General features: G+C 41.7%; 2 protein-coding genes across 3 annotated transcripts; one reads left to right on the top strand and one right to left on the bottom strand.

Moving 5' to 3' along the window:
• The first annotated feature begins 851 nt into the window (after positions 1 to 851).
• On the top strand, positions 852 to 4,745 carry LOC121695064 (TOG array regulator of axonemal microtubules protein 1-like). Its single transcript, XM_042075586.1, has 8 exons — positions 852 to 1,097; positions 1,610 to 2,072; positions 2,275 to 2,479; positions 2,770 to 2,875; positions 3,065 to 3,297; positions 3,517 to 3,675; positions 4,249 to 4,374; positions 4,525 to 4,745. Exons 1-8 carry the CDS (start codon positions 978 to 980, stop codon positions 4,535 to 4,537), a joined length of 1,425 nt encoding a protein of 474 aa, XP_041931520.1. The 5' UTR covers positions 852 to 977; the 3' UTR covers positions 4,538 to 4,745.
• Positions 4,746 to 7,497: 2,752 nt separating this feature from the next.
• Positions 7,498 to 15,125, bottom strand: LOC121694772. Of its 2 annotated transcripts, XM_042075109.1 has the most exons (8): positions 14,898 to 15,124; positions 12,750 to 12,837; positions 11,303 to 11,376; positions 10,979 to 11,152; positions 10,595 to 10,781; positions 9,886 to 9,964; positions 8,933 to 8,997; positions 7,498 to 8,264 (listed from the first exon to the last, which is right to left on the bottom strand). In XM_042075109.1, the coding sequence occupies exons 4-8, from the start codon at positions 11,138 to 11,140 to the stop codon at positions 7,792 to 7,794; spliced, it is 966 nt and encodes a 321-aa protein (XP_041931043.1). In that variant the 5' UTR covers positions 11,141 to 11,152; positions 11,303 to 11,376; positions 12,750 to 12,837; positions 14,898 to 15,124; the 3' UTR covers positions 7,498 to 7,791. The 2 variants fall into 2 exon arrangements, with proteins under 2 accessions (XP_041931043.1, XP_041931042.1); XM_042075108.1 differs by lacking the exon at positions 11,303 to 11,376 and having other exon boundaries at positions 14,898 to 15,125.
• Positions 15,126 to 18,026: the final 2,901 nt, after the last annotated feature.

Below are 18,026 nucleotides of genomic sequence, written 5' to 3'. Positions count from 1 at the left end.
ACCGCTAAGCTAATGTTACATTAGATATATAAGCACCTTTCTTCCTCTCCTAGCATCATCATGGTTGGTTGATTAACGTTATTTGGGATTGTATCCCTTATTCCATTAGGGTTTTATAGCGCTTTCAGTCATACTGTACATAGCCATTTACGTTGGTTACGTTAACCTCCTACCAGTCATTTACTGTTAGTGTTCTGCCATAGCCTAACTTAGCTAGCCTACTACATGTTTCCATTGTGGTCTTAACTCTGAAAAGATAAAGTGATATCTATATCGCGTCTCCTTTGCTTATTCCATATCCTGAAAATACCAAGAAGGAACTAATTATGTGAACTTTATTTATTTATTGAGTAAGATATGGCGGCGCAACTTCCAAGTTCCATGTCACACATTGGCCTCCAGTCACTTTGACCGCTGTTTCCTCCGAAGGGGGGCGTGGTCGCCCTAAAAGACGGCAAAAACTGACATCATCCACATGAACGCGCATCGCTAAGACAGGGAGTAGTTAAGTCGTAAATTCAGTTGGTGTTACCCACCTAAGTTCAATTCTAAAGACTGGTCTTAACAAAGACCAACTTAGTATGGCGATAGAAAAGTGCCATAAAGTACTCGAGCGATAAAACATGCATACGGGCGTATTATATTATTTCACACTCGTAAATATTCACTGCGAGCGTATCGCTCGAGTGCTTTATGGCACTTTTCTATCGCCATACTTAGCAGTTAAGAGCAGTCGTAGCAAAGAGTTGGTGTATACGATAGACTGTATATGGGTGCACGGTGTCTGCGCCCCCACGTCATAATGGTCACCATTATGGGCGAAAATCGTCATTTCAGATCACTTGATGCATCTTCATCTTAGGACTCACCCGCTCGCTTCTCAGTAGCCTAGATATTTGAATTTTGCTCAGTAGATTATATTTAAGTTCTATACAATTTATTTTTAAGTAGCTCCTATCGGCGAAATTTTAAGTTCAATGGATTTTCAAAAGGAGTTCGGAAAACTCCATGCAGAAAATGATGAGATGAAAAAAATGATGCTACAGCTCCTGATTTTACGCCAGGAGCAGAATCAGAACACGATTTGTACCGCATGTGTGAGTTCCCTCAAACATCTAAGAGCCGGTGTACAGTTTTATATAGCCTAAATTATAACTAAATCAATATTCCATGTTCCCTGCACTTCATTTGGTATCAAAGATTCTAGAGCGGAGCTCTGTTCTAGAATCTTTGGTATCTATACTGAAATGGTAAAGGTTAATGTTTAAGTATGTTTTGATGATGCGCATCTATGAAGTGACCTTTCCAGGTCAAAGTTGAAAGGATACAGCTTTGGTCAAATCTGACTATCAGTCACACTTTTTGGGTTAGTACCATGGAGGTATTACAACAAATTACGATGTTGTTCATACAGCTACTTTGTAATGTTATTATAATATAATATCATTAATAATGTAATAATATAATGATGCCTTAGTTATTTACTAAATAGTGCACTATAGTGAAACAGTGAAGATTTCAAACGCAGCATGGCGGTTGGGCAGTTGTGTGTCAGAGGGTGTAGATGGTGGCCATGTTTGATGACATGTTGCCTCTTGCCTCTCTGCAGCCTCATCTTCTGACCTTGCCCCACGATCCCACAACGCGTTGGGGCCCACCCCAGCCCTTGCATGCCAGTGCGGCACCTGGCCAACGAAAGCTGCTAGCCCCCATACCCCCTGCATCCCCCCACCACCAGCTGCAGCGGTCTGTAAGGTATACCCTGAGTGCTCAGCAGAAGGAGCGCCAGGCTCGCAAGGAACTCCTGCAGGAGGTCCTGGAATTTGCTGAGGAGATCAAACTTGCCAGTCTCAATGATGCCAAGGCCTCGGACCAGACAGGCTGCTCTGTGGGCAGCCTCAGTCCTGTGGATCGCAGGACCCCGCCGGCGCCCCGTACTCTGCCCTTCCTCAATTCGCCCATTGCCCCTGCTATCTCCGCCCCTCCAAAGACAACCAGCCACAGACAGTTCCAGAGTAGACTACCCCGTCTCAAGAACACCACATCACTCAATGGGGTCACTGCTGTGACAGGTGAGTAGTCTCTCTTATACTCTCTCTCTCTCTCTCTCTCTCTCTCTCTCTCTCACACACACTCACACACAGAATATATTGACTCAGTCTTTATTAGCCTAATTAAATATCAGTGCAGATATCAATACAAATAACAAAGTTGTTTTCCAAGGCAAATGTAGACAGGATTTCAGACAAACATATTTGACCTTTGACCTCCCAGAGCAAAAGTCTGTTGAGTCTCTGGCAGGGAGGCAGGAAGAAACGAGGGAGCATAAGGAGGTGAAGAAGAGGAAAGTAACTGAGGCGAGGCATATAAGCAAGACCCAGCCGGCCAAGAATCTGCCAGAGTTGGCCAAACTGCGCCCACTGTCCTGTCCCGAGCAGGCCCTCCTGCAGGCCTTTACGGTGCTCAGCGACGATGACTGGTGGGAGTATAGCTTAAATAGTCTAGGCTGATATATTAACAAATGAAAGGCTTTTTGCCAAGATAGGCTAAGCTATTACACTATCCAGACAAATCGTAGGCTTTTAGCTAAAATAGATTAGACTATGCTGAGATATTGATGTTAAAAGAACAGCATGCCTTTAGAGTAGATAGTCTAGGCTATGCTAACACATAGGATTTACATGGCAAGAGCTGGAGATGGTAATACATGGACTTGGTTCAAGTATTCTATGTTCCTCTGATGTGAGTGTGTTGTTGGTGCTGCTGCAGGGAGAAGAAGATCGAGGCCCTGATCTCCATCAGGTCTCTGGCTCAGCACCACGCCAACGTGCTGCTGCCCAGGCTGCATGATGTTTGTCTGGCCGTCAATCAAGAGGTGAGAGGCTCTCTGCCTGAAAACATTCTGGAGCACATGTTGTATCTTTTGTCCTGTTTCAAACTAGGCAATATCTATTGAAATGCCTTAATGATGCTACCAAAGAAATGATGTCAACTTTGTCAGTATTCTATACATGTCAAGTCAAAGTGTTGCAAGCTGTCATTCTAATTCCCTCCTCCCAACCAGGTGAAGAACCTGCGCTCAGTGGTGTCCCGTGCTGCCATGGTGACGCTGGCCCACCTGTTTGCTCACCTGGGGCAGGACATGGATGCGGAGGCCGAGGGCGCAGCCCGGACACTGCTGCCGAAGGCTGGAGAGTCCAGCAGCTTCATGAAGGACATGGATCTGGCCCTGGGGTACATGGTGTATAACACCAACCCCATCCGCAGCATGAACGCTCTCATCAACGGAGGGCTCAGGTTAGGGGCAGACAGAAAAAGAGAGCAGGGTTGTACTGGTTAATTGCTTTCTAGTGCTTCTCAACTTTCTCTGTGTTACCTGGCTATGTAGATGTCTGTATCAGTTGTTTCTCACCTAGTTTGTCTGCTGTTTCTCCTGGTTCTGTCTCCTTGTCTCCCCTGGATCTCTGGCTTATCCATTCTCCTGGTGTGACTCATTGGTTCTCTGCTTCTTCTTAGTCACAAACATACAGCCGTGAGGAAGAGCACTGCACGGCACCTGGAGAAAGTGACGGAGGTCATAGGGGCAGCTCGTCTCCTGTCTGGCAAAAAGGACCTGACTGCCCGCTTCATCCATACTGCCAGCTGCTTGGCCCTTGACAACACACTGGAAGTCAGGTCGGGAGCCCTATTTCTCTATGTTTCCTTATCATTTACTTATTGGCTTTGTATAAAAGTGTTTCTAAATTAGCCAATCAGCAACAGTTTCTGTTTTATTATGAGGTATCCAAAAATCATCTCATGTCATACAACAATACTGAATGTAATTATCTGTCAGTGCATGGCATTGAAATAGTGTGTTTACAGCTAAAATATAGTGAAGAATTTGTGATTTAATATTCACTTTCCAGTAGTGTCCACAAAAGTTATAGCCTGGCTGACACCTGACTGATTATCAAATCTCCATTGACACATTAGTTGTTAACTCAATTCCAAAGTCTCTGAGAATCTGCTGAGCAAATTCAAACATAGATTTGGCAGGGTTCACCTAGGCTACATAAGTTACATTACATATATGAGATATGAGATCTTTTAGGAGGGCCAGAGGCAATGACAAACATGCCATTTTTCCAATTATAAGTCAGTGTACCATCAAAATGATGTTAAAGCCATAATACTTATATGCTTATACATCATAAACTAATGAATCAGTGAATCAATGGGTGCTGATGTATTTTGTGTCTGAAACAGGAATCAGGCCCGTAACATTCTGTCTGTAGTGGCCTCCCATCCCGACCTCATCAAGATGGTGGAAAGGTTCGCCCCTCTGAGTGACCAAATCCGCATGAAGGACTTTATTAACAAATGCCAGAAAAGGTGGACTGGAAACATCACCAGACACCATAAACACTAAACATTTTTACTTTACATTTATTTATCAAAGTGACTAGGTATTCAGTATTGTTTAATCTGTGAACATACAGGGTAAATTGTCTTGGTAATGTGCTGTTTTTTTTTTCCCGCCAGACCTTTGCGTTGAAGTGGACATCAGAACCAGGGCGAGACCGCACCCACGGGGTCACAGACACACACACAATACCACCATGTGTGACAAAACACACACACACACACACACACACACACACACACACACACAGGGCAGTGCTGTAGAGATACGCTAATGCACATCCTTTTCACACATAAAATGAAGAAACAAAAATGAAAAAATATGTTTGTCTGTACTGATTCAACTTTATAAAACTTTGAAACAATAAACAGTAATGAACACTCATTTTGATCACCTGAAAATCAAATGCAAAGAGGTCCAACCAAAATATGTGTTATTTTTAATAGCCAACATACTCGTGGTGACATGAAAGCAAAGTCCTTGAAGTCATTGGTTAAGAAACAACCCAGGTTTGATGATGTTTTAGCATTATCAGTTGGAAACAATACATTATTTACATTTTCTTGAAAAAGTATTAGGCCTACGGGAAACATATGTTAGATTGCTTTCCCTCCTACTTTCCACACCAAATCGTATTACTCCATGTAAATGCCTATATGACTTTTCAGGGGAATTTCACCTTTAGGAGGACCCTGCGGAACCTAACAACACTGCTGCCTTATGAATAAGCAGAAGCTTGCATTTTCTAAAGCCGCCACATGCTACTGTGATCGTGGTTGAGGTAGGGGTGAGGGCTATACCTATAAACTACACCGGTCTGAACTCAGTGTTTTAAGTCCAACCTGATATATCTATAATCCAGGTGCACCATCTAGGCTTAAGTCATCCTCTCACTAAGACTGGGCGCAAATCTTACGCCTACTCAGCAGCAGGCTTAAGGTCAAAATGTAAGCACTGTGTAGCAATCTGCCCGTGAATTGCCCGTGACAGCCAATCAAATATGGTGATGAACCCGCCAAACAGGAAGTGGACTAACATCTCTGTGACGCTTTGAGTTAACATAACAAAACTCGAGACCATTAGTCAGGACACTGTCCCAATCACTCACAGGAATATTTATGCATATACATTGAACACTCTAGCGCCACCACCAGTTCAATGCTGGACATGCGTTCATGCGCGTGATCCTTGACTCTTTTGTCTAATTTTCACAATTGAGGTAGTGTCTGAATCCTTGGACCATACAGAGTTCATTGACCCCTATCCTATCACTTTCCGCCATATTGGACCTCCGCCATATTGGATTTAGTCCAAACTCTACGAAAAGTTTCAGCGGTTACAAATTTCATCCGATTTTCACAGAACTTGTCGGAGATGATCTTCAGACCGAGCTGCACAAACAATACTTGTCAGATTTTTTAATTTCATTTTTGTTTGCCCGTGACAGCCAATCAAATATGGCGATGAAGCCACCAAACAGGAAGTGGGCTAACATCTCGGCTATGCTTTAATGTATGAAGTCCAAACTTGGTACAGGGACTTGGTATCTGATTGTGAGGACGCACTAGGAAATTGGAATCATTTGGCCTCTATAGGGGGCGCTGTAATACAGGAAGTGAGCTCCTATCTTAGCAGCGCTTTGATGTATGAAGTCCAAATTTGGTACAGGGACTTGGTACCTGATTGTGTGAACACAGTAGGAAATTGGCATCATTTGGCCTCTATAGGGGGCGCTGTAATACAAGACGTGGGCTCATATCTCAGCAACGCTTCATTGTATGAAGTCCAAACTTGATACATGGACATATTAGCTGATTGTGAGGACATGCAAGGAAAGTGGTCTCATTTGGCCTCTAGGGGAGATATAATAAAGAAAGTGAGCTCACATCTCAGCAACACTTTGGTGTATGAAGTCCAAACTTGGTAGAGGGACATGGTAGCTGATTGTGAGAACGCACAAGGACATTGGTGTAATTTGGCCTCTTGCTGTGAGTGCTTGCTCATGCCATGGCAACACCATTCCTGCTATAGCGCACTGCTAGGCCCCCGCATTGCTGTTTGCAGCTATATTTATTGTTGATATTGTGCAAGTAAAGAGTATTTTCTTATGCCTAGCACAATATGGCTGCTCTGTGAAAAGTTCCAGATTTTTCAGAATTCACACACCTGCATTAAGTCAAAATTGATTCATGTTAATCTTTAAATCTTAATACAAATGTCAAGTTTTTGCCTGAAATTGCACTGTGCCTATTTACAAGGGCATTGCTCTATAGAAAGCTGAGAACCTCTAGTTTTCGTAGGAAACAGTCAAAATAAATGTGTGATGTACTCACAGAGTTACAGAGGCTAGAATATAGTTTTTTCTTTCTGCCGGATTACAAGCATCTCTGAACTGACCACATTTCAGCCCTTTAGGTCACTTGATATCACTTAGAAACACAACTGAGCCCTAGCACCAGGTCTTGTGAAGTTTTATGCAAAAGTAGATCAATATAGAATGAAAATATGAGTGCTTTAGACTATTATTTGCCAAGGTATGCTCATGCGTTTTGTAAAATGCCTATGGAAACTCCCCATAGGACTTTTTGTTATCCAAAATGCATTTTGGATCAAATTTAATTGAGACATAATAAAATTAATCTGAGAATGTAAAGCATTATACAGATTTTTGGATTCCCAAGAGTCAAAGCTTTGAAATGGTGTATAACATTACTATGCTACATACTGTACATAGCAATATGGTGCATACAATTGATTTAGAATGTTGGAGGGAGGTGGGTAACCGTCCCGCCAGCAGGACACTACCAGGCCATAAAATGGACAATCATGTACATTTTTTTCCAGACACATTTGAATTATTGTTGTGATGTTTGGAATTAGTTAATGAAAAATGATTGTATTACACAGCCTTGAGTAATTGGCACAAGACCATACCTGTCTAACTTGAGGTTGAACCATTTTCATAAATTCTTCAGAACTAGTGACTACGTAAATCAATCCCTTTCAAATGCAACATTATCATAGCAAAGAAATGGCCAAAACTGCATAGTTTCTCTTTAACAAAAAAAAGTAAACTCTGCACTCTGGATAAGTGCATTTTCAAAACAAATCTATTTATTCCTTTTGGTCATTAAAGTATTGATTATGGAAACTGATCCTCTCATGTTCGTCTTCTTCACTGAAACTTGTCTGAACCTGACTATTATATACCAAATGAAGAAAGGCTCTTGGCTCTAATGTTACAAAAAGGACATTCTACAGTATTTTCATGAATTTACAATGTCATGATGAAATCATGAGTGAAAAGTGAGTTGTTGTTCTACAACAAAATATGATATAACATGTAATGTTTTTAGTCATTCTTATTTCCCTGCAAGTCCAACCTGTTAACATGTTAAAGGTTCTGTCTTTATCTCGGCAACCATGGCATCTGAAAGCACCACCTCTGAGGTGTTGTTTGTCGTTTCTGAGAAGGCCCCACATGAACACTTCTGTTTCAACATCTCCAGTCTCTCCTGGAGATCACGGAGTTCCTGTGCATGTGCCCACTGCTTCACATTCAGTTCTGAGACCAGGTTTGCAATCTGGACTCGAAGGAAGTCATTCTCGTTCTTGAGATTTGCCATTACAGCCTGGGCAATCTGGGTAGTGGTGGTTTGAAACTTCAAGTTTGTGATGTTCTCCACTGGACCTTGTTCCCAAGTTCCCACTGCACAGAGCCCCACAATGCTGTACATCTCAGGAGACTCAGAAACATTAGTAGTATGTGTAGTCCTCTCTCCAGGTTCCCCAACGATAAATTCAATAATATCCTCTTCTTTCACTTCGACAGCTTCCTTAGTTAGGACACCTGCTGAACCTGTGAAATAGACAGGGTTTTTGTAAACATTATTACTGTAGAACTGTGTTTATTAGGGGACAATACCACTTAGGTAGCTAGTCGCAAAATTGTTGTAACCCACTGTATTAAATGTATATTCATTTCAAATTTAGTACCGGTAAAATGTTAATTACCAATAGCTATCAACTGTATTCAAAATAAAGTGACCAACCAGGTATGCGATATATAAATGGATTTTTTTATTTTTCATAAAAGTTGGCAGAAAGCTGAAGCAAGGACAAAGGAAGAATCCCTGAAATGTAGAGTTCTGAATCACTGGGCAACTCTTACTTTCGCAATGTTGCATGACACCATTTGTCCTGCATGGATAGCCTCCCTGCGCTCTCAGAATGATCTACTTCCGAGATGTCTTTATTCAACATTAGGCTACATTTTATGTGCCCTCATCAAGCTGGTAATTCAGTCGCGGTGGTGAAGGCAAACAAATTGGTCCAAGCATTTAACTGATCATTAAATTACTCATTCTGAGGCTGCACTGAATTACAGGTAAACAGAATGAATGGAAGATGAAAACCATAACAGAAATAGGTTTCAGGAATAAGGTGGATATCTAGACTAACATTCTCCACACGCACCAACAAACTATCCAAAAAAAACACAGACTAAATAACATATGTTGTCCATACCTTTAGGCGATTCAATTGGTGGATGTGCCACAGTTTTGTCAGTGAGGGTAGTATCAGTGGTCAATCTAGGACAAACAGAGTACAGTCAAGTTAATGCAATACTTATCAACATACTAAAAGAACAATTAAATAACATAAAGAACGCCAAACACACAGAGCTTATTTGCTCAAAAACCTAACAAGACAAAATACCCAGGAAGATTTGAATGTTACAAATAATGACTGCATAATTGTATGACACTGTCCTTGCCATCTTTGCAAATGTGTCTGGGGTGTTACGAATAAAAATGATGGAGAAGCAAAACACACAAATCTAATTCAAACCACAAATCTAGACATAAAACAACATAGTTAATATGGAAATATGAAAATTCTATAAAAGTAAATTCTAAGTTAATAGCAGTAGGCTACATATAGAGTTTGTTTGTTTGATTGTTTTTCTGACCATGTGGTGGGCCGGATAACCATAGTATGTGGGTCAGGTTAGGCCTGCGGGCCGGATAACCATAGTATGTGGGTCAGGTTAGGCCTGCGGGCCGGATAACCATAGTATGTGGGTCAGGTTAGGCCTGCGGGCCGGATAACCATAGTATGTGGGTCAGGTTAGGCCTGCGGGCCGGATAACCATAGTATGTGGGTCAGGTTAGGCCTGCGGGCCGGATAACCATAGTATGTGGGTTTGGTCTGGCCCGCGGGCCGTATATTGCCCAGTCCTGGTACAGTGGCTAGGTTCTTAATCAGATGTCAGCATTCATTTATCAATAGGCTAATATCAGTAGGCGATGTGTCTTTACTGACAAAATGATTCTGTGAACACAATGATACCCATATGCTGCCAAATGTATGCATTTCTAACTTCTCACTAGAATAAGCACTTCTGCCTTCCACCCTCTTCCCTTCCTCTCCCTCTCCCCCACTGTGCCAAGTGTTCTTGTGTTGAGTAGTGCACAAACCTCTCTTTGTCAGTCACTAGAACTCCATTGAGCGAGGGCAGCTCAGGGTGTTTCTCCTGCATTTCATGTTCTGGTGGTCCTGTAAACACAGCCATTTTCAATGATGAAAAGCAAACCATTTTGCCATGAGAACCATCTCTCATGCTGGCACACAACACAGGGCAAGGGAGATTGAGTACAGCTGTAAGAAGGAAAGAGTTTTAAACATGATACATCTCTGATTTTCTATGAGTGTTTCATTGACTAATTTCAAGAGAATTGTTAACACATTGTTAGGAAATGGCTTGGGATGCCACATTGCCAAAAGTACTGCAGTATTCTATGGAAAGGGAATATTTGCGTTACCAAAGACAAAATTTCTCTCAAAACGTTACGTTGCATCGTGCTGCTCGCGTCTCTTGCTGTCAGGAGTCAGGACACTCCAATTGAAAGCAATGTAATTAAACGGATTGTATCGCTAATGTTCGCTCGCATCGCGTGCGGTTAGGACAAGGTGTGTCTGACACACACACACACACACACACACACACACACACACACACACACACACACACACACACACACACGCAGAATGTTTCCTGACATGTCCCCAACTAACCTCAACTTCCATGGTGTCATTCATGCTCTCTCTACCTACAATTTCTGTAATATCAATAAGGTGGGTAAAAAGAGAACATTTTTAACTATGCGTTATATACTTGTACCATACCAGAGCTTGATGTTTTATAATATGCATGGTCAACGATCACTCTATTAACCATTGGTGCAGGTACGCTCAACGAAGGGCCCTCTTTCCGCTGGGGCTTGGGGAGATGTGGGAATATTGTTGGGACTGCATCAGATCTCAGCCTCATCTGTCTCTTTGTTCCAATGAACTGGTCCTCTTCAAAGTGTGCCTGCAGGGAGGCTAGTAAGTTAAGTTACCACACATACCCCACAATGGTTCAGTTGCCACACTTACCCCACAATGGTCAAGTTCAGTTACCACACTTACCCCACAATGGTCATCTGAAATGTGTTCTACATGTAGAAGCATGATAATACCCTTTCAAATGTTAATGACTAGTAACCCACCTGTGTAAACACAACTTACTTGACACAGTTTTCTGTTGTTGTAGTTCCCAGTAAAATCCAGGTCTTTTCTGCTGACCATTGCCAACCATTTTTCCCTGCGGTATGTTTCAATTGGGAAGCCATACATTCGAAATCCTTGCTCGGACCGATTGCTGCATCCAGTTGCTGCACAGCAAACCATGGTACGACCACTCTGTAAAATGTTAAATATAGCCAAAAAAATTATCATCAGACTAGCTGGCTTACATGTTAAGAACTGGAGATGATGTTATTACGGTGCTTACACACAGTTGCGTTGCGTGCAGTGCTGGACACGCATCTCGTTCACTTTACATGGACTTACGTCATCCGTTGCCAAATTAAATTGCGGGTCAATTGCGTCGCTTCTGTCGCCCCAGTCGAGAAGTTCAAGTTTTGCTGCACCGACGGAGAGGAACGGAAGGCACCAGCCAATCAAATTACAGTTATAGGCCTACTTCAAGGCATTTGCATAGTAGACCACACACCCCTGACCATAGGGAACACCCACTGGCATGCGGTGACTGAACGCAACTGTGTGTAAGCACTGTTACAGAATCAAAATTCAAAGTGTAAATATGCTTTAGATGCGTTAACATATCAAGCATGATTTACATTGAAATGCACTTCATTGCATTGTATTGTATTGTATTGGTGTTTAGTGCTAGCAGACAACAGCCTGGATGCCAGCCAAACTTAGCCCCACCCACAACATTTGAGGTCAGGAAGTTTGGTCTGGACTTGTTCTGTTGTGGAGTGACTATGCCCGAACCAGAGCAGTTCGGACCAGAAGAACTCCTACATGGTTTGGTTCAGAGCTGAAAATGTAACTGTGTTTGACAGAGGACAGATGTAGGTTGCTAGTGACAAAATATTAGCTTTCAGTATGCTACGATGTCTTTGTAAATTATGTTTACAAAGTGTCATTACCAAGTGTTTCATTCATCCCAGTTCTCACTAACAAAAACCCTGTTGCTAGAAAGTATACATTTAGATTGTGCCATTGTGTCTGTTATGGAAGATAGTGCAATAACGACCAAAAAACAATGTTGAGGCAATTGTGAAGAAGGATAGTTTAGGTGTTCTTCCTACAGGATTCACCCCCTGTATTGGTTGAAACACGCCCCATAATCACATCCCAATGGAGCAGTATCAGACTCATATTCTGACTAGAATTTGAGTATGACGTCAGGCTAAGCAGACTTGACTTATAACATAATCCACTGAAAATATGCGAGGGGCTGGCGGCAGACCTTGAGACAATGTTCATCCTAAAGTCTAGATAATCTATGTTTAAACACTGATATCCTGTAGGCTATGCAGTGGAAACACAATAGCTAACACATCATCAGGCTGCTTGTTAAATTAAGACAATTAAAGGAGAAATGCGGAGAGTTTTCACATAGATCTCCACTTTGAGGTAACTGAGTACTCTCGGTACAAAAAAAAACAAAAAAAACAATCCATTTTACCTAGCTCGAGTTGCTACAGCCAGCAGCTAAAGCAACCAGGTAGCTACAACGCTACACTCTGTGGGCATGTAAAAGGGAACTCACAAACATGTCCCCAGAGTGTAGTGCTGTAGCTGCCTGGCTGCGTAAAAAACTGAGATCTATGTGAAAACTCGCCAGATTTCTCCTTTAACTGCTTGTTATTACCAATCCGCATGAACTGCAGAACTGATCGGGCACCGATAGCCTGATTACCACATCATCCTGTGTGTTAGAGTTAGACTATTCAAAGTGTGATCTAGTTTGGGGTGTATAACGTACTGGAAACAAAACCGGCGGGTGGTCCTTCCCTTTGGGGAAATGGCAACTGCAGACCCGGGAGTTATTGTTAGGTTTCCGATCTGCACGTCTGTTGGAAGAAAAGATCATGTTTTATCAAGTGCATTACAAATACATCACATGTACGCAATAAAAATGCCATAAGTGTGTGTGTGTGTGTGTGTGTGTAACAGGTGTGATTATTCAAAATCCCTACGTTATTTTCCCATAAGACACATTGCAAGGTACCGGATCTCCTTATATGGGCAAAGATGTCAACTGTTTTCTAGGCAAACTTCTGAGCTACGGAACATGTTAGTCATCTTAAGGGTGGGGTGGGGAATTTAATGTAATGGATTTTTGGTAAATGTAAATGTGTAGGCCTAAGTAAAAATGTAGCCTATAATATAGCCTATAGCACATTAACAAAAGCATATAAAGACAATAACAAACAGTACAAGCAGTAGGTTACAGGTTAAAGCGATGGTTCGGAGAAATTTCACCCTAGGGTCCTTTGCACCATGACCCAAGCCAAACAACCTCCCAGAACGTGTTTTCCCTTGGTCGAACCCTGATCGAGTAGCGCTGTCAGAAACGAATGAGTTTCTGCAGGCGTAATGGAACCAACTTTTATCTCGTAAATTACCCCACTAATAATGCCCTTAATGGTACGAAACTTCTACAGTAGTACAACTATGCTCTTTACTCATAAAACGAGGCATTGGAAAGTTTGTAAGTACACCAGGAGTTTATTTAAATAATACTTGCCTGATGGATGCTACTATCTGCTACTATACCGCTGCGTCGCTGTTACTTCCGTGATTTGGGAAAAGCCCGTAAAAGTCCTGGCAGGAAGCATGCATAAGGATGTAGATCCAGGAATGCACTAATATTTTGTTCGTAGTACCAGTTTGCAACAATTATTAGTTAACACTAAGTTGTAAACACTTTAGAAAAAAAATATTAAATACTGGGATATACCAAAAAAACGTTGATGTAATCGCTTCCACGACATTCTCCTGAAATGGGGAGGTTTGGAGATCATGATACCGTGTCCGAAATGTGCATCCATTGCTCAGAAAAATAAGGCTTTGACAAATTCTGGGAAATTCTTGGATTCTGCCATAGACCTCAATGTTAAAAAGGGAGCCCGATCACTGCATAAATGGTTATTAGACATTCTCTGATACGGGCAAAGATGGTTGATTACGAAGATACTTCCGAGAGGCCATTTCCTGTCCCCGGAAATGTATGCAAATAGGGTAGCAGTAGTACCCCCCCCCCCCCCCCATGCGGGGCGTGTACTACTGCTACCCTATTTGCATACATTTCCGGGGACAGGAAATGGCCTCTCTGAAGTATCTTCGTAATCAACCATCTTTGCCCGTATCAGAGAATGTCTAATAAGGGGAGAACTTTCACTTTTGGAACTCTTCCGGTGTGGTACTGCATCTAGGGGCGTAGGGGTGGGCACTGACTACTGTGATTAGATGGTAAAAGGTGTCATCAGATGTCAAAGTAGGCTAAGGCAGGGGTTCCCAAACTTTTCCACGACAAGGCCCCCAAATACAACTAGGTTCTGGCCAAGGACCCCTTGATGTGTTATTAAACCCATCGACAATACTACGGCAAATGTAAAATTACATTAAGCTCATTCTAATAATTATTTTAGCCACAAGCACTTAATTGCATTTGAAGCTTTCTGCTATATGAGAGATATAACTCTACTATTACTCCCAGTCATTATCATGGAAAATATAATGTTCAGATATGCAACAAATTATTCTAATGGCATTGTATAACAACCCTCATAGTAATAGGTATATTTAAATATTTTCGAATGTATTTATTTGTTGCTTTTATTTTTCCTTCCAAATTGCTGAGGCCCCCCTGGCGGCACCCACTTTGAAAACCACTGGGCTAAGGTACTGAAATGAAGAAGTTTGAGTTGATGACAACCGCAGGCTCAAGCCATCACGACAGCGGCGCATTCTGCCACTGGCATTAGATTACACTTCGATTCATTGCCTCCTCAAGCTCCTTAATGAGTTGAGTAGCCTACAAAGTGTTTGAAGGTTGACTGAAAAATGTTCCATCTATGATTAAGGCGCACTGCCTAGCTTGGGGAAACACTTGATAAACAAATCTTACCTCAGCGCGCGAGTCCACAGTCTTCTTTTTACGTCATTCGCTGGAAATCTATACAAAGAGCAGCGTGAAGGACCTCCACTTCGATGTCTGCACAGAGGAGCAAAGCAACAACCCATAGTCCTACTCAAAATTATGAAAAGACCGAAATTCAGCTCTCACTTTTCGAAGTAGGATAGTCCGTCAGCACAGACATTCTCTGGTCAGCAACCCTCATTCTTCTATTAAATCATTGGCGGTTGGCATGCAAAGTTGCTTCATTACCGCCACCAACTGTTACGGGTGTGAAGCAGCATTGGCGAGTAGACGTTGAATCATTCAGAAAAAAGAAACAAATAAACACATTTTAAAAATCTGCAAAAGATAAATAGTAAATTGTGTTCTTTAAACTCTTTCACATAGACCTTTAAAATATGTCAGGTGTTTCCATGCTGACGACTTTCTTTTATTACACCATCACTGAACACTGCAGAGCTAGAGTTCAGTTGCGTGACAGCCGCAGGTAATGTTGCATGCTTATGTGATCAGTAAAAGAAAGAATATAACCATGGAAACAGCTGTCCTTATCTGGATATGCATTTTCAAAACAAATCAATGAATTCCTTTTGGTCATTAAACTATTGATGATGGCCATGATCTCAGGTTATGAGATCTTGCAGACTGAATAAAACAAGTTCTAAAACAGATAATTCTGTTCCTTCTGTTCCTGTTCCGATTATTCCCTTACAAAAAATAATTTTTTCGAAGTAGGCTACACTGCAGTTATACCGCAGAGCCTACAGCAGGTGGGACAAAGTCACTGTTTGACAAGTCACAAGTAAGTCTCAAGTCTTAACGCTGATATCCAAGTCAAGTCCCAAGTCAAGACAGATGTCTCAAGCAAGTCCAAGTCGAGTCCAAGTCCAATTTTTTCTTGAGTCCAACAAGTCACTGTCGTATATGATGCAACCACATATGAATATGCCATCAATTATGCTTTCAATATCATTCTTATCAATATCATACTTTACAAATTGAAAAAAGTTTTAGGCCTACAACACTTAAAACCATGAGCCCAAAGACAAACAAAGTTCTCTTACTAAGGAAAAGTAAACGTGAATACTGGTTTTGAATTGAATGACTTTGCTAACTGGCATGTATCTGTGTGTGTGTGGCTGTGTTCCACACTCCAGGGAGACATGCAGCTATCCCCTGCCCCCTCTCCTTAACCTCTGTGCATGAGACCTTCTCATAACTGCAAATAATTCCTCCAAAACTGCAGTGTTGACACTTATAGTAATGCAATTATTTTTTGTAAGGGTTAATGTGTTCAGTGCCATTATAAAACCCAACACAACCCTTTACATTGACCTCATTTTATTATTACTGCGCTACCACGAATTGGAAAAAAAAACTACTACATTTTGAAATGTTTTAAATAGTGATGTGTATTTCAAAGTAGCCTATTTACATTTACTGCAGATACCGATATTTCTAGTGAATATCACATAAAATAGCATAGTAATAGCACACTATTTCAAGCTGAAATGTCTTCACATTTAATTTAATTTCAACAAATCAACAAGACTATATTGCACTGCCTCCACATTCTCGCTCCCTATGGGTTCCCAAAGTGGGGGTCAGGACCCCCGGTGGGTCGCGGGACGCGGGTGGGTCGCGAAATGATTTCCATACATTTGGGGGGGGTGGGGTGGGGGAGCTGTCACTTGACCGGACTTTAAAGACAGATTTTAATTCCAAGACACTTGCTGAGTTCTGGATTTCAGTCGAGAGGGAATATCCACAGCTATTTAAGGGCGCGATGGACGTACTGACGCCGTTTGGCTCCACATACCTGTGCGAAAAGACTTTCTCTGCACTGATATATATTAAAAACAAATACAGATCGCGTCTAAATGTGGAGGATGATCTCCGTGTGGCCGTCTCCACAATTAAACCAAGAATGGACTTGCTGTGTTCCGCGCATAGGGCGCAACCATCTCATTTGAGATTAACGCTGAAACATAGTTGCCAAAATGTAAATTTGCGCAGCAACAATGTACATATGTTTACAACAGTTTGTGGATATTACCCTGACTGAGATATTCTTCTGTTAAAATGGAAATTAAAGTAATGTTTAAGTTAAGTTTGCACGACAGCAATAATGTGCACTCTTACATGGATATTATTTTTTGACTAAGGTATTCTGCTTTTATCATATAGTACATTTCTATATGTAAAATCATAACAGGCTGCTCTGTTCTTTTGTGTCGTCGTTAAGCCCGTGTTTGGATAAGCCTAGTGCGTATGGCCGGTGCGCACATTTTATTTTATTTTTTGAGTCACATCCGATAGTGGGGGTCGCCAGTCTCTGGCACGGTTATTTTGGGTGTCGCGGGTTGAAAAGTTTGGGAATCCCTGCCCAAGTCAGTAAAATCAGACAAGTTACCATGACTGTCAGTAGATCCTTGTAAAAGTGGTGTGGCTCCTTTAAGATCAACTCATGGTGAAGTGCAGAGTAATACGCTATCCCACCAAGAGTGCGCCACTTGCACAGGTTAGGGTAGCTATAGTTTCAATGGAGAACCATTTGTGCAATGGTATTAGGAGTCTAACTAACTTTATGTTTTTAAAGTCAGTACAAGGCTAAAATAAGCGCATTGACAGCACATGGAAGCATAGGCGTTCTTAAAGTAGCGGTTATGCTACGGTGTTTTAGGGGAAACGGTGTAATTGAGTGGTATTATTGTTTCCAGCAGATACCCAACATGCTGCTACACAAAACATGTAAAAGTGGCTGGTGCATCTTCTATGCCAGTGGTTCTCAAAGTGTGGTGCGGGCCTCACTCATTGGGAATAGAGACATGACAGGTGGGGTGCGGAGGATTTTTTTTTCTTTAATAATGCCTTTCTTTTTGGACAAGGCCACACACAAACATAGGAGTCATAAACAGACAGACATATGAATTATAACCGCAAATTACATTCAGCAGATTGAGTTGGGTAAATGTAATGTGGAACCAAAATGCGAAACTAATATTTTATATTATATTATTTATAATATTTTGCCAGGGTTATGGGGTCAGGTGGGGCTTGAAAATTCCACGCTTCCAAAGTGGGGAAAGACAGCAAAAGTTTGAGAACCACTGTTCT

Source organism: Alosa sapidissima, chromosome 20 (assembly GCF_018492685.1).
Source record: "Alosa sapidissima isolate fAloSap1 chromosome 20, fAloSap1.pri, whole genome shotgun sequence".
NCBI lineage: Eukaryota > Metazoa > Chordata > Actinopteri > Clupeiformes > Clupeidae > Alosa > Alosa sapidissima.
The sequence above is the reverse complement of the archived record's forward strand: the minus strand, read 5'-3'. Positions and strand labels throughout refer to the sequence as shown.